At 36.6% G+C, this 23,342-nt stretch overlaps 4 protein-coding genes across 9 annotated transcripts in view; 3 read left to right on the top strand and 1 right to left on the bottom strand.

Annotated features, from left to right (window-relative positions):
- The first annotated feature begins 4,233 nt into the window (after window positions 1–4,233).
- LOC137738837 (bifunctional nuclease 1) lies at window positions 4,234–7,620 on the top strand. Of its 4 annotated transcripts, none has more exons than XM_068478325.2 (12): window positions 4,443–4,582; window positions 4,888–4,987; window positions 5,030–5,177; window positions 5,375–5,545; window positions 5,645–5,694; window positions 5,843–5,899; window positions 6,002–6,067; window positions 6,244–6,318; window positions 6,503–6,621; window positions 6,934–7,025; window positions 7,213–7,268; window positions 7,360–7,620. In XM_068478325.2, the coding sequence occupies exons 2-11, from the start codon at window positions 4,892–4,894 to the stop codon at window positions 7,263–7,265; spliced, it is 927 nt and encodes a 308-aa protein (XP_068334426.1). In that variant the 5' UTR covers window positions 4,443–4,582; window positions 4,888–4,891; the 3' UTR covers window positions 7,266–7,268; window positions 7,360–7,620. The 4 variants fall into 4 exon arrangements, with proteins under 4 accessions (XP_068334413.1, XP_068334419.1, XP_068334426.1 ...); XM_068478332.2 differs by having other exon boundaries at window positions 4,885–4,987; XM_068478312.2 differs by having other exon boundaries at window positions 4,234–4,582; window positions 4,888–5,177.
- Window positions 7,621–8,448: 828 nt separating this feature from the next.
- Window positions 8,449–12,822, top strand: LOC137736334 (phosphatidylinositol/phosphatidylcholine transfer protein SFH8). The gene is made up of 14 exons (XM_068475621.2): window positions 8,449–8,988; window positions 9,183–9,498; window positions 9,612–9,711; window positions 9,836–10,102; window positions 10,210–10,287; window positions 10,400–10,504; window positions 10,589–10,638; window positions 10,734–10,833; window positions 10,935–11,033; window positions 11,125–11,238; window positions 11,426–11,558; window positions 11,724–12,127; window positions 12,431–12,505; window positions 12,628–12,822. The coding sequence occupies exons 1-14, from the start codon at window positions 8,955–8,957 to the stop codon at window positions 12,649–12,651; spliced, it is 1,899 nt and encodes a 632-aa protein (XP_068331722.1). The 5' UTR covers window positions 8,449–8,954; the 3' UTR covers window positions 12,652–12,822.
- A 1,703-nt stretch (window positions 12,823–14,525) lies between these two features.
- Window positions 14,526–23,342, bottom strand: part of LOC137717083 (heavy metal-associated isoprenylated plant protein 2) — a 29,605-nt gene continuing 20,788 nt past the window's right edge. The window contains exons 2-4 of one of the 2 annotated variants that reach the window (XM_068456396.2): window positions 15,945–16,105; window positions 15,231–15,255; window positions 14,526–15,023 (exon numbers count right to left, since the gene is read on the bottom strand). In XM_068456396.2, coding sequence (XP_068312497.1) covers window positions 14,685–15,023; window positions 15,231–15,255; window positions 15,945–15,967 — 387 coding nt within the window. In that variant the 5' untranslated portion in view covers window positions 15,968–16,105 and the 3' untranslated portion in view covers window positions 14,526–14,684. Of the gene's footprint in view, window positions 15,024–15,230; window positions 15,256–15,944; window positions 16,106–23,342 lie in introns of those variants that run through there. The other variant, XR_015957299.1, reaches the window with a different exon arrangement.
- On the top strand, window positions 18,542–20,468 carry LOC137736258 (putative jasmonic acid carboxyl methyltransferase 2). 2 transcript variants are annotated; one of them, XM_088686194.1, is made up of 4 exons: window positions 18,560–18,601; window positions 18,634–18,707; window positions 18,826–19,509; window positions 19,951–20,468. In XM_088686194.1, coding segments are annotated over exons 1-4 (1,104 nt in total). In that variant the 5' UTR covers window positions 18,560–18,600; the 3' UTR covers window positions 20,296–20,468. The 2 variants fall into 2 exon arrangements, with proteins under 2 accessions (XP_068331663.1, XP_088542320.1); XM_068475562.2 differs by having other exon boundaries at window positions 18,542–18,707.

The raw sequence follows: 23,342 nt of genomic DNA, 5'->3' as shown, positions 1-23,342 counted from the left end.
TTATGATCTATAATTAATGATTCCAGTAGATTGTCTTTATAGCATTTTTTCAATACTTCGGTTAGCGAACTGAGTTATATTTCATAAAGGGCTATCCATCATAATTTGGCTTAAATTCGTATTTGATGGGAATCAAACTTAAGAACTCTTATTTATAAGTGGAGATAAATATTACTAGATCATAATATTAAGTGATGATCACTATAGCATTTTCTCTTAATATTTGGTTTTTCTCTCAAAATTATTATTAGCACTATAATAATTAATATCAAACTTATTATCTACGGACTAGTAACGCTAGTAAGATTGTGGTAGGAGTATATATTGGTTGTCATATTTGAATTCTAAGAAGAAAACAAATCTACTTTCAAATGAGAGGCCGATAGTTTGTCCGTTTGCGAGGAGCCTCTTCAATCAATTCCAGCTAGCCTTCTATTATTTTACGATTCCCAAATTCCAAGGGAAGTTGGACATTTTAACATTTCATACAAATATTTGTCTGTTAGTTTTCAGATATTCAAAAAAGCCACACAATTTAGGTCCAATACTTTTTGAGCAAACGCTTCATCTGTATGAGAGATTTGTCAATGTAATTAGAACACAGAGTGATACATTATTGTCATTACATAAATAGTAAAATATGTGTGTTAAAAAGTTAATAACTTAAAAAATACAATTTTTTACCATTTATATAAAAATACATGGTATATCATTTGTGTTCCAGTCACAATAAAAAATTTCTTCATCCATGGATGTCTTATGGTTGCTGATATAGTTGGAGTTCCTAATTCTCGTGATTAGAGTGACAAATTAATTTATTGAGTTGTTAATATGTACTTCTTAGAATTTGTCTAATTTAATATAACTATAATATAGATTTGAGATTAATAGAAGTGATAATAATGTAATGTGAAATCAAACTAATCTATTAACAATCTTATAAATTGATTCACCACCTCTACTCGGCATATTATGATGTAATTTCTTTTTTTTTTTTATATATAGGCTTTTTGTCCTGTCGTGAACAAAAAGAAAACACAATTCATACACTTCAGCGGATCACTTATTTAATGGTGTAAGTTGCCTCTTAATTAATCGTTATTATTAAACTAATACTAGTGTACAATAATATTTTCCCGGTAAGTTGTTTCTTTTATTCCCCATTAATTTAATAACATTTCCATATTTAAAATATGCGACTCCTGCAATTCTGCCAATATTAAAATGGGTTTTTGTTATTATTTATTTCTTCATTTATTATGTCACATCCCAGACTCCAACCTCTCGGATATTGTCCGCTTTGGCATTCTGGGCCTGGACTATGTCGCAGCCACCCAGCTACCGCACGGTTTTGTTTTTGCAGGCCGTAGCCCCAAAAGGCCTCCTTCTAGGTAGGGATGGGAATATACATTTAAGGATCACTCCCCTGGGCGATGTGGGATGTCACAATCCACCCCCCTTAGGGGTCCGACGTCCTCGTCGGCACACCACGACCAGGGTTAGGCTCTGATACCAAATTTGTCACATCCCGGCCCGGGACGGATCACTTCCCGGGCCCGCTCCACCACCGTAGCACGATATTGTCTGTTTTGGGCTTACCATTCCCTCACGGTTTTGTTTTTGGGAACTCACGAGCAACTTTCCAGTGGGTCACCCATCATGGGATTGCTCTAGCCCCCTTCTCGCTTAACTTCGGAGTTCCTACGGAACCCGAAGCCAGTGAGCTCCCAAAAGGCCTCGTTCTAGGTAGGGATGAGAATATACATTTAAGGATCACTCCCCTGAGCGATGTGGGATGTCACATATTATATTAGCTTTGTTTTGAAACTAGACGGTGAAGTGAAGCCCGGAATAGGATTATCTCTTGAACAAATACTCGGGATTCCATGATAAATTAACATGGTCGTTGGATTTTGATCAAACGGTTACAAATAGAGGATTCTTTTAAAAAATTATAATAATTGTAATCGTTGGATCAAAATCTAACGATCCGTGTTGATGGACCATGAGGATCCGAGCATTTGCTCTGGAGAGGATCCTATTCCGTGAAGCCCACCGATTCCATTGACATGGACAAAGATTTTAATATAATTATATGATAAAAACCATGACTTGTGCGTTTGAATCAGCACACCAGCAGCACACGGTAATTAATTAAAGGGTTTTTGCCATGACGCCACGTCAAAACGAACTGCCAGCTTTTATTGACTATGCCAATTTTTTTTTTCTTCTTGTTATTTATATACCACCAATTAAAAAAAAAAAACGACATTGTTTAAATTGAAAAAAAAGAGTGGACTTGATTTTATAATGAGTTACCAAAATTTTTTAAACGTTAATCAATTCCAAAAATTTTAACATGCCTTTATTCATATTTGATCCCCTTGTCGGCTACGAAAATATTCTCATAATATTATAAAAAAAATCTTAAAACCATTAAAAAAAACTCAATAAAATAAAGCAATACAAGCTTTCATATGTGTGTATCATTTACCATATGTATTTTTTTCTCACCATTGTATCTATTATTATTAAATAAATTTAAATTTTAAGATCAGTGTCGTAGATAAACATAAATATTAAAATTTAATTCATTTCATGATAATAAGTAGGATAGTTAGCATTATCATCATTTAGAGATAGTTTTTAGAGTGCAAAGAGCACAACCTGGTAAACCAACGTCATAGTTAAGTGGTTATATACTTGAAAAAAAAAATTAACCACTTATATTTTAATATTTAATATACCTAATCGTGTCTCAGCACATTGAAAATTTTCTCCACTACTTGATGGTGGTGAAAGAATTTAAGATGGTCGAATCATTTATGATAACACATTATAATTTTGCTATTACTTTTGCCATTTGTTGCAACTCTAGGATGACAAAACCCCCGTTTTTATGGAATAATTAGTTAGGAAAATCACAGGTTCTATTTATGTTGGTGATCTCATCAAATATTTGATATGTGACGTTTGTTGCCATTTTTATATCCAAAAAAGGACAATCGTATTAGTATTACGTAAAAGGGAAAAAGAAAAAGGAAATATAACTGATATTTTCGAGGGAAAAAAAAACAGAATTTGATATTTTGAGGGAGAAATAGCATAAGACAAAGGTGGATCAAGATCCTCTCCTGATTTAAGGATGAGGAACTTCATGATTAAGGAATGTGGACCGTTTGATGAAAATCTAATAGTTATAATTATTATAATTTTAAAAGGACCCCTGTTTGTAGCCGTTGAATTTTCATCTAACTGCCCACACTCCTTGGTCATGAGGATCCTTATCAGGAGAGGATCCTGATCCGACAAAGGTGAACTTTCAATGTGATCGGTACACAGAGTGGTATATCAGGTGTTACATATGTGTGTTAAAAATTTAATAATTTAAAAAATAAAATTTCTCACCACTTTTATAAAAATATGTGATGTACCATTTATGTTCCGAACACATTAAAAATTTTCTCCAAACGAAAAGCCTTATCCATATCACCCCTGAAGAATGAACGCACGTGGCAGTCATGTAGGAATCTTGATCTCGTCGACCGCCGGCAGTGTTGCACCTCAGACCAAGCATTTATGTCATCCTACGCGCCCCGCCGCTACTTTCAGTCGGACCGGTATTATCCACTCCGCTCGAAAGTCGTTAATACCCTTTCCTCATTTAGTAAACCGCACTTTTTAATTAAAATTGAAGCTACAACAATTAATTAAATTGTTAAATTTCATCGATATTTTGCAAAATTAACCTCTAGAGATGACCTACAAAAGTGACAATTTGGATCATCACTCGACAAAACAAAAATTGTAAAAACGATCATAAGAAAGTAGGAGGAAAAAGTTCAACAAGAAGTAAAAATACTTCAGTGTGTTAAATATACTTGATGTTGAATCTTTTATCGTTAATTTTTTTTTAAACAGTTCAACAAGAAGTAAAAATACTTCAGTGTGTTAAATATACTTGATGTTGAATCTTTTATCGTTAATTTTTTTTTAAATAATTTTTTTTTTATACTTTAACTTGTTAGATTCGGTTTCTTTTGAATGTCTTGTTGTAAATTAACTATTTTTCCGTACGCTGAAGCATAATAAAAATTTCTGTTTGGATGAAAATGTTGCTAGCAATAGCATTGATTTAGAGTTGACAAACCAGCTCAAATACCACAAGGATAGAACCGTAATTTAAGGAAACGTACTTGATTCATGTTGTCCTCAAGCACTACAAGTACTTTTATTCTTCATTAATACAATCATTATACGGAGGAAGAAAAATCTCTTATCTTCTCGCCTTTCCTTTTTCTGCGATCCTCCTTCTCCCTAATTTTTCTCCAATTATTCCTCCTATTTTCTGCAACCCTAATAATCTCCAATTTCTTCATCCTCTCACTCCACTGATCATTTCTCTGTTTTTCTCCAGATCATTCGATCGCAATTTTTATTTTATTTTTCTGGATTCGGATCTTTGTTAATTTCAGGAGTTTAATTTCTGGATTTCGGAATCCTTGAAACTCCGTGGAGAATCGGTGAAGACGAGCTCCGGAAAACGGACGGCTAATAAAGCTTTTGATCGGTGATTAAAAAGGTCTGATCTTTTTTTATTAAAGAAAAAGTCTGATTTTTTGTTCTGGTCTTGTTTTTGGTGATTGATTATTATCTCTAACACTTCCAGCTGACTACGAGGTGTTAGAAATTTGAAAGAGAGTGAGTGAAAGACTGGATTTTTAATTTAGTTTTTACCATGTTAATTTACTAAATCATGATTTAATTACGAAAACATGATCTAATTCATACACTAATCAAACGTAAAATTTCCAGCTTTTTTATATATTTTCTCGGCAACCGGACAGCATATCTTTAATTTGTTTATTGTGTTGGATTTTGGAGAAGGTATATGATGGTGACTTTGCAAGGGCCGGTAATTTGCCCCACCGTTCGCGCAAAACAATCGGGGTTTGACACTCTGCCTGTGGTAGGCCCTTTGGTGAAGGCTAGGCTTGGATTCAGAGGGATCAGCGGCAGCATCACGAAGGCGGGTTTTTCTTCTCGCTCTCGAAATGCTAGAAAATGCTCACGAGTGCATTGCATTTTCAGTTCGTCGTCGGATGGCAACGGAAGCATGGCGGAGAATTTCAATGAAAATGATGAAGATTATGTCAACTCTAGCGTACTCGAAGCCGGTACGCTATTGATCAGTTTCCTCTTTTATGTAAACCGTTAACTCCGTCTTACAATTGAATTATGAATCTTTATAATTGAAATGCCAATGATCTGAAGCACCTGACTGAATGATTACAGTTTTGTAAAACTACTTGCATATTTGATGTATCCTGTGAACCGTTGAGTAATAAGTCTCTGCGTTTGGTTTTTGGTATAGTCGAGGTGAAGAGCGGAATTGATGGATTCATGATCAGAATGCGGGATGGTAGGCACATGAGGTGTGTCCATAACAATCCTCAGGGGGGCCATCTCCCCGATTATGCTCCGCATCCTGCAATTGTATTGAAGATGGAAGACGGGACCGGTCTTCTTCTCCCAATAATTGTTTGTATGTTATCGCGGACTAATAATTTCCAACATTACAAGTTTTCTATTTTGAAATTTACCTTAGAAAGTTATTTGAATTCGGGTTTGCCTTTGATTGCAGTGGAGATGCCTAGTGTGTTGCTCATGGCAGCGGTCCGCAATGTTCCTATTGTATGGTTTCTTTCTACATTGTCCTTCCATTTGAATTAAGATTTTGTTTTTCTGCGGTCGTCCAGCGGGCAAAATTAGGCCTTGCCAATATATTGGTTAATGTAGGAATATTCTAAAAATCTATAAATTTTTGGTATTTGGTTTGCAGGCTAGGCCAACTATGTATCAAGTGGTGAGGGAGATGATTGACAAGATGGGTTATGAGGTATGTCTGTGTCCTCCCCCTTGTACAATATGACAATGCTTGTTCATTAATGTACATTCTTCGTGATCCTTGATTGTTTTTGTTTGTTTTTGATCTCTGCAGGTACGACTTGTCAGAGTCACCAAGAGAGTGCATGAGGCGTATTTTGCTCAGTTATACCTCAGAAAGGCATATACCTTCACACTTCATAAGGCTTAATTTTTTTATTATAGTTAATTTTATTGTTACTATTCTTTGTCATTTGGGGTGGGGGAAAGCGGGGAGGGACTGAATTACTTCTGGAAAATCAAATTCTGAAGTTGCTTGGTTAGTGTATAGTGACACTGTGTTAGAAGTGATCACAGGCAGGTAGTGAGACAGAATGTGTCAGCTTCGACCTTCGGCCTTCAGATGCCATCAACATTGCTGTACGATGCAAGGTACATACTATGCTCTTAAGATCTACTTTCTGAATCCGTAGAAGTAGATTGCTTAAAATTCCTGCTAAAACTCTCTCAACTTTTAGAAATGTGGGAATATATAAAGTAATCTACAAGGGTAGATAGCTTTAAATGCTTAATACCCGTTTTGTGATCAACTGTATTCTTTCCACGTTCTGTGCAGGTTCCCATACAGGTCAACAAGTACCTGGCATACAGTGATGGAATGAGAGTTATTGAATCTGGAAAGTTCTCGACTCAGGGCCCTGCTTCAGATGGATTATTATTTACTGAACTGGATCGGTAAGTATTGAATCTCTTAGACATGGGTCTTATTTTCAATCTCGAAGAGATTGTTCCTGAGTTGAATGTAAGCCAACTGATCAGATAATGTAACGGTTGGTCTTGGAGCAGGTGAGTTGTAAAGGGAATTAAATCTGATCAGATGATGTAACTGGTTCTCTAGGTTGAACTTAAATGCATGTTCAGTCTTTAAGAAATTCATGTAGATAGGTGTTTGAATTTATGTGTATTTCAACCTGAGCAAGGTAGAACCTACCTCTAAATTTATCACAGTAAAATAGAGGAGTTAATTGAAACTTTATATGGTTTCAGGCCAAATGGTCAACCATGTGTTGAAACGAAGGAGTTTAATCTCGTGCGCAACATGCTTATTGCTGCAGTTGAGGAACGCTATAGAGATGCTGGTAAATATGTTTCGTCCGTTTAGTATTTTTGAGATCTTTCCTCTCCACGTACTCGTAACAGGCTTTCCCTTTTCGCCTATCAAAGTTCTGTGATTGTTGGTGCTCTTTCATTTGTGTTTGGTTGTGTTTGTATCAATGCTGTTGGAGCTTTTAAATCTTACATATATATTTTCATGCTCACTCACAGCTCAGTGGAGGGACAAGCTCCTCCAACTTCGTGCTAGAAAGAACTTGGCATGACAGGTAAGAAGCCCGCCCCAAACTAGTCGAAATTTTGAGTGTTACTGTAACTGCAAGCCGGATTGATGTCTCTTCATTTCTTCTTTTTTTTCAGAATCGCCCGTAGGTATTTAAAGTTGTACATAGACAGGATTCTTGGAAGTTTGATAAGCTCATCGGCTGCACCCGCAATCCGCAATCCGCCATGCATCTCTGCTCTTCTTATATATATATATATATATATATATATATATATATTTAATGTACAAAACCTGTGAATATTGTAAGCAATGATATGTATAATATCTAGACCGTAGATAAACTTACTCGCAATGTAATGGCACTTCTTGGTTTCTGCTATTATTCTGCCACTTAATTTGGAGTCCTTATTGCTGATGGCATGTGTGATTCCATGCCAACTTATACCATTTTGCTGAATGATGGTGATATCCACGCCCCTTATTTAACCTCTTACACACCATTCTCAATTTCGACCGTTGGATCAAACGAGCTGAAGAATTTCAAAGACATAATTAACAAGGTGTGTGGGAGGTAAAAAGTAGTGTCTCTTTACTCAATGGCATGCGTTACTTTGCTCCAAGAGCTTGTGATAAAAGCTCAAGATCATTGAACAAATCATCTGATCACGTCATCTATAAAATATTATGGTCAGCATCTCTAATGGAGATGTCAAAAGATAAATGTCAAATGTTAATTTGACGGCTGACGTGGTAATGTTGGACTTTTTTTTTTCTTTTCCCTAACCGATATGTTTTTTTGTTATAAATGATATTTGTTGGATCCATTTTAAAAAGAAATCAAATTAAAATAAATTTTCAAAGTCTATAATTGGTGCATTAACAGGATCCACAAAATAAAATAATTAAAAAATTATTTGACATCACATTTTCTCATATGTCAATCCACATAGGATTGAGATATTGGTTGAAGTTTGCTCCTACCTTCAAATTTGATTACATGACATTCCATTTCGAATTTAACATCTCATTTGAAGATGGTCTTATAAGCAAACTAATTCAGACGAGTGATGCATTCAATTATTGTCATCGTAATTAAAGTTGTTCCGAATATCACTTTACCAAAAAGGAAACGTAAAACGCAAGAAATTTAATTGGGGATGATTTTGGCCTAAAAATGGAAGACCATATTCTTTTATTCAGCAACACGCGTCATGATTTCTGCCGTTTTCTCTACCAAATCTACTTTTCTCATGACTCATGAGCATTTCCTCCACGGTAAAATTATTGCTGTTTCCCAAACACCGAGACCGCGAAAAGAAAGAGGAGGTCGTAACGCCGTTGTTAAATTCCCGCCAAGTCCGGCGCGCTTTATGCCGACGTGGCAGGCTCCACCAGTTGGATTAAAGTGGCGCGTATTTGAGACTTCCGAAACGGCACACATGTTACCAGAGAGTTTATCCGTTACCGACGTTTTCCCGTGGCCGTGAGGCGTTCTCCAATCGCCGTCATTTAATCAAACCAAATTATAACCTGATTAAAATTAAATCCCACGTTAATCTTGATTACAGAAATATCTTAAATTCGCCTCCTCCAGTGGCTCCAGACTCCTTCTCACTCCGAACCTTCGTCTAGCTCGGAGACGCTTTCTCACTCCAAGAATCGGAAATTCGGAAGAGGAAGTCTCTCGTCTGCGTCCGCCGCCGGTTTCGGCAGCTCTCGGAACGCCGCCATGTCGGGACCTCTTGATCGATTCGCCAGGCCTTGTGAGTTCCCGCCTTCTTTGACTGACTCCTATCTCTTCTTCTGTTCGTTAATTGCTTCCTATTTTCTTTAATTTTATGAAATTTAGATTGTGCTAATTGTGCTGGTTCTAGAGTTTTGGATTGGGGCGTTTGAAATTTTATCTTTGATGATAGCATTAGGGCTTGATGATGGTAATTTTGTTGACGTTGATTAGGTTTTGAGGGGTTCTCGAGCCACGACGAAAGGAGGGAAAGGAAGTCGGATTTTGAGAACTCGGAGGAGGAGAGGAGGTCTGGAATTGGTAGGAATTTGAAGAAGAAAGCAATTAATGCGTCTACAAAATTCAGACGTTCCCTCAAGAAGAAGAGGAGGAAGAGTGGCGGTGGTAGTAGTTGTAGGCTGTCCACTTCTGTTTCGATTGAGGATGTAAGGGACGCCGAGGAGCTACGAGCTGTTGACGCATTTCGGCAGGCCCTTATCTCGGAAGACTTGCTGCCTCCAAGACATGATGACTATCATATGTTGTTGAGGTTGCTAATTTTCCCAAGAAATATTTTTTATTTTCCTGCGAACAAGATTCGATATGGGAAGTTTGATTTTGCTGTTTCCTTTTTAAGATTTAATGAGAATTTATTTGTTGCAGATTTTTGACAGCAAGGAAGTTCGATATCGAGAAAGCAAAGCACATGTGGGCCAATATGATTCAGTGGAGGAAAGATTTTGGTACTGATACAATTTTGGAGGTAAATTTACCAAACAATTCTGCTTGCATTTTCTTGCTCTGCAATGCATATTTAGAAAAATGATTAATGTTGTTGATGTGCCACCCATCGGCTGAAATAAAACTCACATCCTTGTTTCTTCTAGGATTTTGAGTTCGGTGAGTTGAGTGAAGTTCGAAAGCACTACCCTCAGTTTTATCATGGTGTTGACAAGGAGGGAAGACCTGTTTACTTTGAAAGGTTGGGGAAAGTTGATCCCAACAGGCTTATGCAAGTGACTTCTTTGGAACGGTATGTGAGATACCATGTGCAGGAGTATGAAAGGAGTTTTGCCATTAAGTTTCCTGCTTGCTCTATTGCTGCAAAGAGACATATAGATTCAAGTACAACAATTTTAGATGTTCAAGGCGTGGTATGCTTTCACTTGACATGATACTCCTCAAGTGTTTGTTGAATTTTTATTGTTTTGCAAAAAATATAAAAAATGCTACTTTAACATTTCCATGTTGCTTCTTTCAGGGTCTTAAAAACTTTACTAAGTCTGCACGAGATCTCACAGAGCGGCTGCAGAAGATTGATAGTGACAACTATCCTGAGGCATGAGGACTCTATATATATCCTTTCAATAATTGATCACTTTCAGTGCGTGGCGATTCTATTTAAATCCATATGAAGCATATCTTCTAATATTAAAATTTCATCTGTGCAGACGCTTTGCCGAATGTTAATAATCAATGCTAGTTACGCTTTTAGGAAGGTGCTCTGGCCTACAGTTAAAGCATTCCTCGATGCCAGAACAACCAGCAAAATTCATGTATGGTTAATGACACCCAAGGTTTGATGTTACCATTGACTGAAGTTATCAATGGGGTCAACTGATATTGTTATATTTTTGCAGGTTCTGGGTAACAAGTACCAGAGCAAATTGCTTGAAATAATCGATGCAAGGTGATTGATGCTCTCTATTTTTTGGTGGGTCCATGAGTTGGTTATCATTCTGTTTTCATAACTTTTAACTGTGGAAACAATTTGGTTCTATTCAGTGAGTTGCCAGAATTTATGGGTGGTAGCTGTACCTGTTCCGATCAGGGAGGTTGTATGTCCTCTGATAAAGGGCCATGGAATGACCCAAACATACTGAAGGTTGTGTTAGATGGGTTGTTATTTTTGCTTCACTTTCTCTTCTTCGTTCTGCTTGCAACCGTACTATTGTATGGCTTGAAAATAATGTTCTTTGCTTGCAGATGGTACTTAATGGTGAAACACAATGTTTCAGACAAATAGTTACAATTTCAAACAGTGAAGGGGGGATAATTGCTTTTGATAAGCCACACAATCCTATGGTATGGACTGTTAGACCATCATGCTATGTCTACATAAAAAGCCTTTTTTTTGTGTATAGTATTTTTGGAATTAAATCAAAGTTTTTCTCAGATAAGAAGTAGTGATACTTCTACCGCAGAGTCTGGATCTGAAGTGGAAGAAATGGGTTCACCTAAAGCAACTAGGAACTACTTACAACCTAAGTTGACTCCTGTTTGTGAAGAAGTAAGTGCTGTGTTTGACAAACATCTGTTATTTGAGAATGATTAGCAACATATGCAACTGAAGAACCAATCTTTCTATTTTTGTATGGCATTGGCCTTACTGAACACACATATATTCTGCAATAAATTGTCATCTCATTTCATTGACATTTTGAACTCGTAGTTGATATGCTTCAATGCTGTTTTAGGCCAGGGTAGTTGGCAAAGCAAGCGGTGCTACTGCCTTGTCGGAGTACGATGAACAGGTTCCGATGGTTGACAAGGCTGTGGATATGGGATGGAAGAAACCAGCATTACAACAAGCACTGCTTGCTTCTGGAGGTTGGAAAGTCTAGTTACACTTCTACCTTACCGTGTAATTACAACTTGTTTTATAGTTAGCAGAGATAATGTTTACAAACCCCATGCTACTACTAGAGTTAAAGTTAATATTATTTTGTTACAAATTCATAGTTGATTTAATTGATCAATTGGAATACATCGCAGGGGCATCTTCTCCACAATCTGTGGGGAAAACAACTGATGGAATGCTTGCTAATATCTGGACTATGCTTGTGCCATTCTTTGTAACCCTTGTTTTGCTAATCCGATCTTTTTCACTGCGGGCAACTAAGAAACTCCAAAACTCTGTTTCTGATTCTGCCCACAACATTCCTGACCTAACCAATGAGTCAACTGCCGTGGAGGAATTCCGGCCCCCATCACCTGCACCAGGGTTATCCAGGGAAAACCTTCTCTCATCTGCTTTGAAGAAGCTTGGTGAGCTTGAGGAGAAGGTAGATATGCTGCGAGAAAAGCCTCTTGAGATGCCTTACGAGAAAGTGGAGCTACTGAATGCAGCTGTTTATCGTGTAGATGCGCTAGAATCAGAGTTAATTGCAACAAAAAAGGTAAAAAATTTCCCTCATTTGATGGTCACGTCGTTGTGCCAATTTTGCAACAGTAGGGATATGTTGCCTTTGTCTCTTAGCTTTGAAAATGTAGATATACATTTATTTCTCTTATGGGTTTCAGAATTCCCAGATGCAGTTAGGTTAATTGTTTTTTTTTATTCCTCTTTGTAAGTTACACATACATGCCCATCTTTCTATATTTGCATTCCGTTACTCGATAAGCAAAATTCATCTATGTTTGTCCTTGCATTTTCGATCATTTGATGACTCGATTGTGATTGTAAGTTTCTTCCTGATTAGGCTCTGCATGAGGCTTTAATGAGGCAGGAAGAACTTCTTGAATACATAGACAGGCAAGAACAGGCCAAGCTTCAGGTTAGTGAACGATTTGCGCGTAAATTGAATCATCTGAAATTGAAGCATTTAATCAATGCCGGCTTTTCTATTTTTATTTTCTGTTGCGCTTGAAACTGAATTGTGCTTGTTCTCTGAAACAGAAAAACCGGTCATGCTGCTGGTGAAGACAATCACTGCTTCAAGAGTAGTCGCGTGTGGTATATTTCGTGTCATGCTTTCCTTGTATATGCTGAATTGTGCTGCTTCTCTAAAACTGAATTGTGCTTGTTTCTGTTTGTATAATGTATTGTACAACATTCCTCAATGTCTTCTCTATCAAACTTTTTGTTTGTGCATTATTATTTTAATATGCCATTTGTTTTGTCTATCAGTGTTAATTACGCCACGTGACCGTATTTCTACACTACTCCACGTAGATTGGTGGTGGATTGGTATACCACGTAGCCGTATTTCGCAACCTTAGGTATTGCTTTGAATTATTGGGCCTTAAGATCCAAATGATGCAAAAATATCACCAGTGGTTTAAGGCCCAAGTTTTATAGCCTATTGTATTGAGATGCTAGAGGATGGATGTGGAATATAAATATATGAAAAAGGAGGATTGATTTATTTGATTGAAAACGTGACGATGTATTTATTCCAGAAGGATCCTCGTTGGATTCTCTTTGTGAGGATCTTGGGAATCTTCCTATCATATTCGGTCATTGTACATTGTGCGGTCATAAATCATTATAATTTTTTTTATTTAAAATTGAATATAAACAGTACATGATAAAAATTAGTTGCACAAAGAGAATTCAGCAAGAATCCCCACTTGTATTTATTTATTTAAGAGTCTTTTTCCTCCAAAACCTAGGAAATAAGGAGCCTTCGTTTCATATGTTTGATTGATATGGGATTTGATTTTGTGGACACGACGGATCCTTACCCTTGATTTGATTTTTTTATACTTCCATTTTATTTACACACACACAGAGACACCAACGACCAGCTTTCAATTTGTCGGACATCCACACACAATTATTTGTTTTTCTCAAATTAGGGCCAGCATATATTTTCTTATTGAATAAATTCATGTAATGAATGTTGTAACTTTGTAAGTAAAGTTATGCTTCACATACATACATACATACATATATATGTATGTGTGTTAGGGTAGACATGCTTTTGACATACATTTTGACACCAATTTTGTAGGGCCCATTCGTAATGTATTTTAATGATTTGAATGGTCAATATTTTAGGTTATCATTCATAGATTATTCAAAAGAATTAGACAATCCAAACCATTAAGACATTAATTTGTAGCGAAGAAAATTGACAAATACTGTTCTGCAAAGAATACTAAATTTAATCTAAAAGATCATATAGTTTTGGATTTGGGTGATTTTTGGTAGACATGATCTTTGAGTAAAGACATAAAAGATAGATGGCTTGTATCATTGAAATACATTTCAGAGTGGACCCCATAAAAACATATGTCAAAGTTTGTCAAAAACGCGTCTCCAAATTTTATGAGAAATTTATTATACATAGTCGTTAAATACATGTATTTATACAATTAAGTACATAGAAAAAAATAGAAATATCTTTCAAGACACGTATTGAAATAAAACTTGGTTGTTGTATTGTACATCCGCATCCATAATTGTTTCTAAGAATCTCGAGCATAAGGTACTATGATGAATATGTTGGGTGGACTTATTGTGGTAACTATCGTTTTGTCAAATGTAGCAAAACACAATTTGGCTTTTCATATGGCCTAGTGAATTCTGACGGACATCCATCAACACCTACCACATACCCTAAGTCAAGCCGGCAATCAATCCCCCTCTGCCAGGGGAATAATAATAGCCTAGAGATTTTTGTCGAAAAAATTTCTGTGAAATCTGTCAGAAAAACATCTAATTTCACCAAGGTATTTTGTTCTAAAATCTTCAAATTAAAAGATAGTGTCAGTGTCATGGTATGCTACTAGGCCGACTCTGTAACCTTGAAATTTTCACCCGCTGAACTGGAATGCCAAAGTCACTGTAGCTTCTCAAAGTCTTGTAATCAAGATTTGTTCATGTAAACAGCTTAGTTAAGCAACAATCTTCCACATAAACTATTCCGAATACAAAATTAACATTTGTATTAACATGAAATTAACACAAATATTATTTGTAATATTTATTGGCACAACATGGAACAGTAATTACATTACGGAACAGTAACTGTAATCATGTTCAGGAATCACGTACCAAACATCACATCTTTGACATGGCTTTGGGTTGTATAGAACAACGTCCTTCTTCTCGTCCTTCTTCTCATCCTTCTTCTCAGCCTGCGGAGGACCGATACTCACAACCGGAGCATTTTTTCTTAATTTCCTCACCTTCTTGATAATCTTGACTGGATCGGCATCCCCAGTTACCGTCACCGTCTTTTTTGACGGGTCGAGGACAATGGAAGTTACCCCTTCTACCGTTGCAATCAACTTCATCACCTTTTTCCTGCACTTTGGACACATCAGTTCCACTGACACCACAGTTTTCTGCAGCAAGAAACAAAAAGTAACGGTCACATTTGATTGTACTTCTGTGCTCAGAAATGATAAGTTCTGAACCATTGCAGGGTTTCAGTGAAGGACTCCACGAAAATGGTTAGTCAATAACTAACTAATAGCAGACGATAAAACAAAAACAGATGATGCAAACAAGATAATCGACTGGATATATGGAGGATGAGAGATAAAAAAAACCTTCGACATGATCTTGATTAAGAATCTGCAAGCGACAATGATCGAGATCAAAACTAGAGAAAGCTAATAACGAAAGAATGACTGAACAGAAAGAAGCTATATATAAAATGTTGTCTCAGGCCCTCTATATATTTAGTATGAGTATGCTTTCAGCACTGAGGGCCTCGGGTACAAAATGACTCTGTCAGTAGTTGGCTAGAAGTAAATGCCGATCAGAGAGGTGTATAATTGGGTCACCTCCGCCCTCCAAAATGCAATCAATGCAGAATTTACATGTGCGGGGCCACACGCACATCCCTTGCTAGGCAAAAACACATACTTTCCACATTGCCCATCTTCACCCAGTCAATCTCCAAAGAAATCAAAGTTAAATGATGCAAATGTACCACAATTGCGGATAAAATCTAACGAGCTTTGCCCATTCAACTGATCCCATTGAAGGTGAATTAAGAAACTGATTTCCATTTCTATATCCCAAGAAATTGTGTAATGTCAGGTCTTCATCAATTTTCTGGAGACATCCTTAGCTAAAACCTCATTAGTAGGTATTCCGGCAATCAGTTTCTCAATTCACCTTTAGTGGGGTCGGTTAAATGGGCAAACTTTACCCACTTCTCAAACCCTACTTATTCCTTCTTGCTCGTACTCGAATCATCAACTTTCACACACAAGCAGACAGACACACACAAGTGTGAGAGAGAGAGAGAGAGAGACCTATAGGCTGCCGAGGAGCTCATTGTTCAGCTCATGATTTAGCAAACCCACGGTTTATATTCGAGATAAATTCGTTTGGTTCCATTGTTCACAACTGTAGGATATCAAAGAATATATCACCACAAATAATGAAAATTTTTGATAAATATATAAAATAAAAACTATCAGGAAGCAAGAGTAATAAAAAAACTCTGATATGTAAAACATAAGGAGATTAGATTACAGCTTATGCGAAAAAATTGCATAATTGAACTTTAGACCATTGGTTTGAAAATTCAGAGAAACACCATTGTTTCCTGTTTCAGTACCACAATATGAAAATGTAGCTGGGGTAGTTAATAGGCCATGTGGGCTTTGATGAAACACTGAACTTAGTTGATAAATCACTTTCCCTGTAGGGCCCAGAAATTATTTCATCAGTTTTTCCTAATATCCAATTAAACTTCCATCCATCTTACAACAACGTGTTTTATCACGTCTCTTCTTCCCTCATTAATCTCCATTAACTTTATCAGTGCAGTGTGACAATATGTAAGTACTAAACCCACATGCCATGTTTATGTTTAAACAATTACAAACTTGCATTATATATGCATAACTCAATCTAAAGTAACTGCGTACAAAGGAAATACAGAAATAATGGCCAAAAGCCAAAAAGTCTACATACAAATACAATTACAACAACCATTATTTACAGAAAAAGTCTACATATAATTCCAAAAGTATCATTTTGGAAGCGGTGGCATCATTTGGCAGCTACAAGATATCTGAATTTGGATTCGTTTGGGGTGTGATTTAATTACGGGCTTGGCCCATTACTCATTCAGATCACATTGAGCACTCAGAGCCCAATAGACTTTTCTTTTCCGTTTGGTGAACGAAGCCCAATCGACTTGTGTGCTGTCCCGACCTCTTGCAACTACGTCTACTCTTCAAACGGTTCAGTTACACAACCCTACTTTTTTCGAAACCATAAAATATGGCCTAATACGGGTTGACTTGTAGCTAGGGCATTAGACTTCTGCTTTTAGGACTACTAGTTAAGTTGTTTTCTATTTAGGGGAGAACAACACATTGAGTGAGATAAGTATCAAAATTGGCTTTCACCCACACTGCTAGTTATACAGGTGATCGTATTTTGGTATACATTCCATATAATAATTTTGTATAAAAAAAATATTAATATACATCACATTCACTCGAAACATAGCATCCCATACAATATCATCATCTCGTAACAAATTGAAAAGATATATTCCTAATTTGGCTTTGCACCGGCCTAATTTTTCCAACTCTCTCAGGTCTGAAGTCACATGCTCCATTGGGCTTTGCACCGGCCTACTTTTTCCAACTCTCTCAGGTCTGAAGTCACATGCTCTCTCAGGTCTGAAGTCACATGCTCCATTTGGCTTTGCACCGGCCTACTTTTTCCAACTCTCTGAAATCTGTCGTCCTTTTCTCGTCAAATAATTCAAGGTCGAAACTAACTCTGCGCGCATCGCTAGATGGCAGTTGCATGGAATCATAGTTGGGCCACCGATTGCGATTGTCAAGCTCCCTTGGTGACAGCTAGCAGATCATGACTATTCGATGGTCCCAACCAATTAGGCTGGATTTTGCTTATAGTTCCATTTTTTCGGCACACAAATTAAAATATTTATTGATATACTTTTTAATACGTTGAGACTTGAGAGAAATAATATGTCTAAAATGAAGAATAGTTTAACTATTTGCCAGAGCCTTGAAATCCCCTATAACTAACAAGGGTTGGCTCAATTGATAAGGTCCTTGTCTTATATGTCGCCCTATCAAAGTTCGAGCCTTACTGCCTGCAGTTCTCGTTGGTGGACGGTCTGTAAATTTCTACATAAATCTGCTAGCAGCAGGCATTTAAGTATCATGCATAAGTCATTCCAACTCGAGGTTGTGGGTATGCCTTGACACTGATGGTGAGAGTAACCAATCTCCCCCTAAACTTTTTGTTAAAAAAAAAAAATCCCTATACTTCAATAACATCTCCTAAATTCTAATTATGATTAGTTGGTTCTCATTAGCTTTTTTGTGTTGGTTTATGCTATTAACTTATTGAACTACAGCGTCATGCTGATAAATATAGGGGTAAATCAGGCATACAGAATCAGATAGAGTTAAAGATTTGGGGCTTGAAAGTGTATATATGTACGAAGTTAGGGTTTTGTCTGGCTGTTGTATTTTGGCCTTAGGTTTTTCCAAAGTTAGGTTATAAACTTATAGTGCATGTGCATGGATATATGTGGTCTTGCACGTGACACATGGCACAAAATATAGTACGTACTAGTTCAAGGTTTTTTTTTATTTTTATAAACGTTAGGTTATAAACTTCTCATAATCACGACGTGTGTGGTTGCAGTTTCTGCATGGTTCGACATAGGAAAAAAATTTCAATATGCCCGGAATACAAGAAAAATATTATATATCATTATACAATAAGTAAAATTAGAAAAAAAATCTTTATATTTGTATAATAATATATGACGTATCGTTTTATATTCCGGACATAATAAAAAACCTCTCCCGGGGTCTATGTATCACACCAGCATCACTTCAAGGTTTCATAAGTTTTATGTGAGTCGATATGTGCGGAAGACAAAGGCCTGACTAGGGAAGAGAGAGAGAGAGAGAGAGAGAGAGAGAGAGAGAGAGAGAGAGATGGAGGTGCTGCAAATACTTCACATGAACAAAGGGAAGGGCGAGACTAGTTATGCTCAAAACTCTAAAGTTCAGGTACAAATTAATTTCTAATTTTAACAACAGCGCGCGAGGATAACAAAGGATATTAGTCGAGTAGTTCTTAATTATTATTGCATGCATCTCGTTTGATTAATTTAATTATTTTTTGTAGGAAAATATATTATCCATCGCAAAGCCAATCGTTGATGAAGCTGTACAAAAATTGTTGTGCTCAAATATGGCACCAATTGGGAGCATGGGAATAGCCGATTTGGGTTGCTCATCTGGACCAAACACCTTCCTTCTCATCTCCGAAATAATTGATGCCATCCGTGCCACACGTAGCAGCTCATCATCATTCACAGAATTTAGTGTGTTTCTAAACGACCTCTTTAGCAACGACTTCAATACCATTTTTATGTCACTCCCGGCATTCTACAACCAACTAAAGGAAGAAAATGGTGCTGGACTCGGGTCTTTCTTTGTCTCCGCCACGCCGGGCTCGTTTTACGGCAGGTTGTTTCCAGCCAAGAGTTTGCACTTCGTGCACTCTTCTTCTAGTCTTCATTGGCGCTCTCAGGTCCCCCATGGCCTGGATCTCCAGGCAGCTGGCAAAGCGTTGAACAAAGGAAAGATTTGGATTTCTAAGACCAGCCCCCAATGCGTTTTGGATGCATATTCATTTCAATTTCACAAGGATTTTTCGTTATTTCTCAAGTCCCGGGCTGAAGAAGTAATTGGTGGAGGACGGATGGTGTTGTCAATCCCGGGCAGGTCATCCTCTGACCCATCAACTCCAGAGAGCTGCTACCAGTGGGATCTCCTAGCTCATGCATTAATGACCATGGTTTCAGAGGTACCTACATAGAAAAATATCCAATATTTAGTTTTAAGTTCCTAGTAATTCTCTTCATCTCCCAACAAGAATTTTCTTAACAATACTTCAAGAATCAAACCATAGAAGAAAACTTCTGACCTATCAACTGTTAAAGTTGAGCAAAATAATAGTTGAGTGGGTAATAACATTTGAGTTTACCTTTTTTTTCTTCTTTTTTAAAATGATATTCAATTTATTTATTTATTTTTTATTTTTTTACTAAGAATGGAGTTTTATAGACTGCTTTATGAAGAACCCTTTTTCTCTATTTTTCACAAGGAATGTTATTTGGACATACACAAAACACGTTCCTTAATACATGTGAGACTCACATACCATTTCATAAGCATATATATTTTAGCGTGTACAAATACAAGCTTAATTTATTGCCTAGTAACATTTAGTATATGAATGGTATAGGGTCTTATTGAAGAGGAAAAGGTTGATTCCTTCAACCTTCCGTACTATGTCCCAAGTGAAGAGGAAGTGAAGCTGCAGTTAGAAAAAGAAGGATCATTTATAATAGACCGCTTTGAAGCCTTTGAAATTGATTGGGATGGTGGTGCGGAAACAACCGTCGTAGCCAGTGGTCAGCGAGTGGCCAAGACCATAAGAGCTGTGGTTGAGTCGATGATCGAATCTCATTTTGGAAAAAATATCATGGATGATCTGTTTCGTCGGTACGCCGAGCTCATCGCCGACCACTTATCAAAATCTAGAACCAAGTTCCTCAATTTGTTTTTTTCAGTCATTAGAAAGGACTGAGTTTTCTTAAACTTCCCAATAAAAATTTTCATCAACAGATTAAAGATCTGGTCTCATTGTCATTTTCTTAGTTATGTTGTTGGATTTTGTTTTAGAAAATGTTAAGGGGAGATCATATTTAATAAATTATGTTTGTACCACTTCTCTAATAAAGGTAAAACTTACTTGAAAAACCTTATTTGTATTGGCGGTTCTACTTCTATTTAAAAAATAGACGTGAAATCTACTTGAAGACCCTACTTGACTCGTTTTAGGATGTAATATAATTACGGGCTTGGCCTCATTACTCATCCAGATCACGTTGAGCAGTCAGAAGCTGAATGGATTGTCTTTCCTTTTTGGTGAAAGAAGCCCAATCGACTTGTTTGCTGTGCGGACCTCTTGCAACGACGTCGCCTCTTCAAATGGTTCAGTTCAGTTGTTACACAACCATACTTCTTTAGGAAAAAAAACTACATAAGCAAAAAGCGGATTCGCATAGTTTCTATTAATTTTTGTCTTTTGATTTTATTCAATGTATTTGATTCGAAGGTTAAAAATTAAAAAGAGTATCGAAAGTAAAAAGAGGTGTGTAGATAGCACTATCCAATTCTGTATGGTATTCTAAAACATTTTGTATTTTATATTTTTTAACCGTTAAATCTCTGATCAAATCACACAAAAACTAAAATATATTGGTTATTAATTATTCTATGCTTTGAAGCACCACAAAATTTTTGCTAAGGCTAATTGCATAATAGTTCGGGTCATGCAAACAAGGACCGAAACCATAAATGTGGGATAATACGGAGTTGACTTGTGGCTAGTGCATTCGACTTCTGGTGTTAGGACCATTAGTTAAGTCGTTTTCTATTTAGCGGAGAACAACACATTGAATGGGAGAAATATCAAAATTGGCTTTCACCCGCGTTGCTAGTTATACCGGATAGTTGTATTTTGGTATATATTCCACACGCTAATTTTGTATAAAAAAGTTATATATACATCACAATCATTCGAAAATATTACACCCCACAAATATAATATCGTTATTTCGTAACAATCTGAGAATAGATTGTCCTAATTTTGTTAGCGAGCCTATCAACAATTGTATTTCGTTTCATGTGCACACAACACATGGAAATTAGGGACCTTGATTCTTCATCTCCCATTTTCTCTCCTTTTTAGTCTCCTTTTATTTGAACGTTCACAATTGAGTCATATCAATATTTTATTTTGATTTCTTTATAAGGAGAGAAAGACAAAAAGAAAAATGAGAGAGAAGCGAGCGAGATTTGAATGAAAAAGAATCCTATCTACATACAGAAACACACAAAATTTCCCAAGCATGACAATAAGAACAATCATTACCCAATTCCAACTCCCTTCACAAACTACTACAAATTTTCAACTTTTTCCTTAAAAAATAAAATAAAATATTAAACTGCAGGATTGAAGCTCAGGGTAGAGTGAAACATGCAAAAGTGGGGGAGGATCCGGTGTAAGCGAGAACAAGATTAGCAGCCCATTCAACAGCGTCTTTCTTCTCCAAAACGACCTCCATATCTCACCGTTGGCCGCGTTTCAGCTTCTCTCCGTCACTACACAGTCCAAAAATCCCATCTTTCCCATTTCTTCAAATACCAAAAACCAAAATTCTGAAGAAAAAAAAAAATCGAAAATTTGCATGTACCTGATCGATGAGACAAGATTTGGGTTTTTGCGTTTCTGGGTTTTCTTCTACCTTGCAGGAATCAGCTGACACGAACTACACCCTCCCAGCTCACAAAAAGACGATTTTATAGAGATAAGGCGACGACGAAGTCGCAGTGGGGGAATCTCTGATCACTTGGTCACTCGCTTCCTTCCACCTTTACTGAAAGCTTAGGAAGCAACGTAAACCCAAAACCCACTAAATTAAATATAAAAAAAATAGATAAAGAATTCGTAAAATCAACCCGTCTCTTAAAAAAAAAAAAATTAAAAAAAGAGAGTTGCTCCAAAATATATTTAATTCATCCAAATAAATAGTAATTAACAGTAATTGGCTAAGTACATTTTCATTCCTATAAAATGTGCTGATTAGTCTATTCGTATTAAAATATTATTAATATTTTTAATTTCGGATATGATTTTTAACGTATCATTATCTGAAAGTACTATTTTTGTAGATAGATTTTCGATAAGATTTTGAACCAATCTCGTCGCACTATGTGTCACTATTTGTTTAAAATCCTTTGTAATAGATTTCGATAAAATTTTCAACCAATCACGTAGTGTCACGTGACATTATCGACAACCTTATCTTTCCTTTTTTGTCAACCCTACATCCATCCTAATTCATACACCAAACTGAAACTCATCCTAATTCATACACCAAACTCAAAGTAACTCAAAATCATTGTTCATCATTTTTAAATCTTGAGTTCTTACAATGTTTCTTTAAGGAGATTATATGAAATCGATAAGCAAGAGAAAAATTTGTTTACAGAACAGGAAGAATTGTTCAATCTCGAGGATGGTGGAGATGAGGCGTTCGTAATGGAAGAGGAAGATGATGATTAACATAGAAGGCAGAGAGCTTCACATTCTCATCGTGTCATGCAAGTTGTGGGTCAGATCTCCAAACCCAAACGTGTTGCAAACTTGGATAGAAACATGGAAAGACGAGGTAATGATCTCTTGGAAAATTATTTTATCCCCGACAACATATTCCCTAATCATTTTTTTAGATGACGTTTTAGAATGCAACGAAGTTTGTTCAAAAAAATCATGATTGGTATTTGCGACCATGATCCATACTTTGTGCAAAAAATGATGCTTTTCATGTTTTAGGTATTTTTCCTGAGCAAAAAATTACTGGTGCCTTGCCGATGCATGCATATGAAATATCTGGACCAAGTGGATGAGATAGCGAGGATGGGGAAATCAACTGTTTTAGAGTTCCTGATGAGGTTTTGCTTCGCAATCGAAGCTCTCTACACCAATGAGTACTTTCGAAAATCCAGGACAATGGACATGCCCTCTACACCAATGAGTACCTCCAGAAACCCAGGACAATGGATCTG

Source organism: Pyrus communis, chromosome 15 (genome assembly GCF_041283825.1).
Source record: "Pyrus communis isolate YQ-2024b chromosome 15, ASM4128382v1, whole genome shotgun sequence".
In the NCBI taxonomy this organism is placed as follows: Eukaryota; Viridiplantae; Streptophyta; class Magnoliopsida; order Rosales; family Rosaceae; genus Pyrus; species Pyrus communis.
This window is presented reverse-complemented; position numbering and strand designations above follow the sequence as displayed.

Excerpts from the sequence above, each read along its gene's own strand:
- LOC137738837 (XM_068478312.2), top strand. The coding sequence starts at position 4,892 with ATGATGGTGACTTTGCAAGGGCCGGTAATTTGCCCCACCGTTCGCGCA. Across the intron at positions 5,546-5,644 it reads TCTTCTCCCAATAATTGTTT|TGGAGATGCCTAGTGTGTTG; the intron begins GTATGTTATCGC and ends CTTTGATTGCAG. Across the intron at positions 5,900-6,001 it reads TTGACAAGATGGGTTATGAG|GTACGACTTGTCAGAGTCAC; the intron begins GTATGTCTGTGT and ends TGATCTCTGCAG.
- LOC137736334 (XM_068475621.2), top strand. The coding sequence starts at position 8,955 with ATGTCGGGACCTCTTGATCGATTCGCCAGGCCTT. Across the intron at positions 9,499-9,611 it reads GACTATCATATGTTGTTGAG|ATTTTTGACAGCAAGGAAGT; the intron begins GTTGCTAATTTT and ends TATTTGTTGCAG. Across the intron at positions 10,288-10,399 it reads ATAGTGACAACTATCCTGAG|ACGCTTTGCCGAATGTTAAT; the intron begins GCATGAGGACTC and ends TCATCTGTGCAG.
- LOC137736258 (XM_068475562.2), top strand. The coding sequence starts at position 18,633 with ATGGAGGTGCTGCAAATACTTCACATGAACAAAGGGAAGGGCGAGACT. Across the intron at positions 18,708-18,825 it reads CTCAAAACTCTAAAGTTCAG|GAAAATATATTATCCATCGC; the intron begins GTACAAATTAAT and ends TATTTTTTGTAG. Across the intron at positions 19,510-19,950 it reads TAATGACCATGGTTTCAGAG|GGTCTTATTGAAGAGGAAAA; the intron begins GTACCTACATAG and ends TGAATGGTATAG.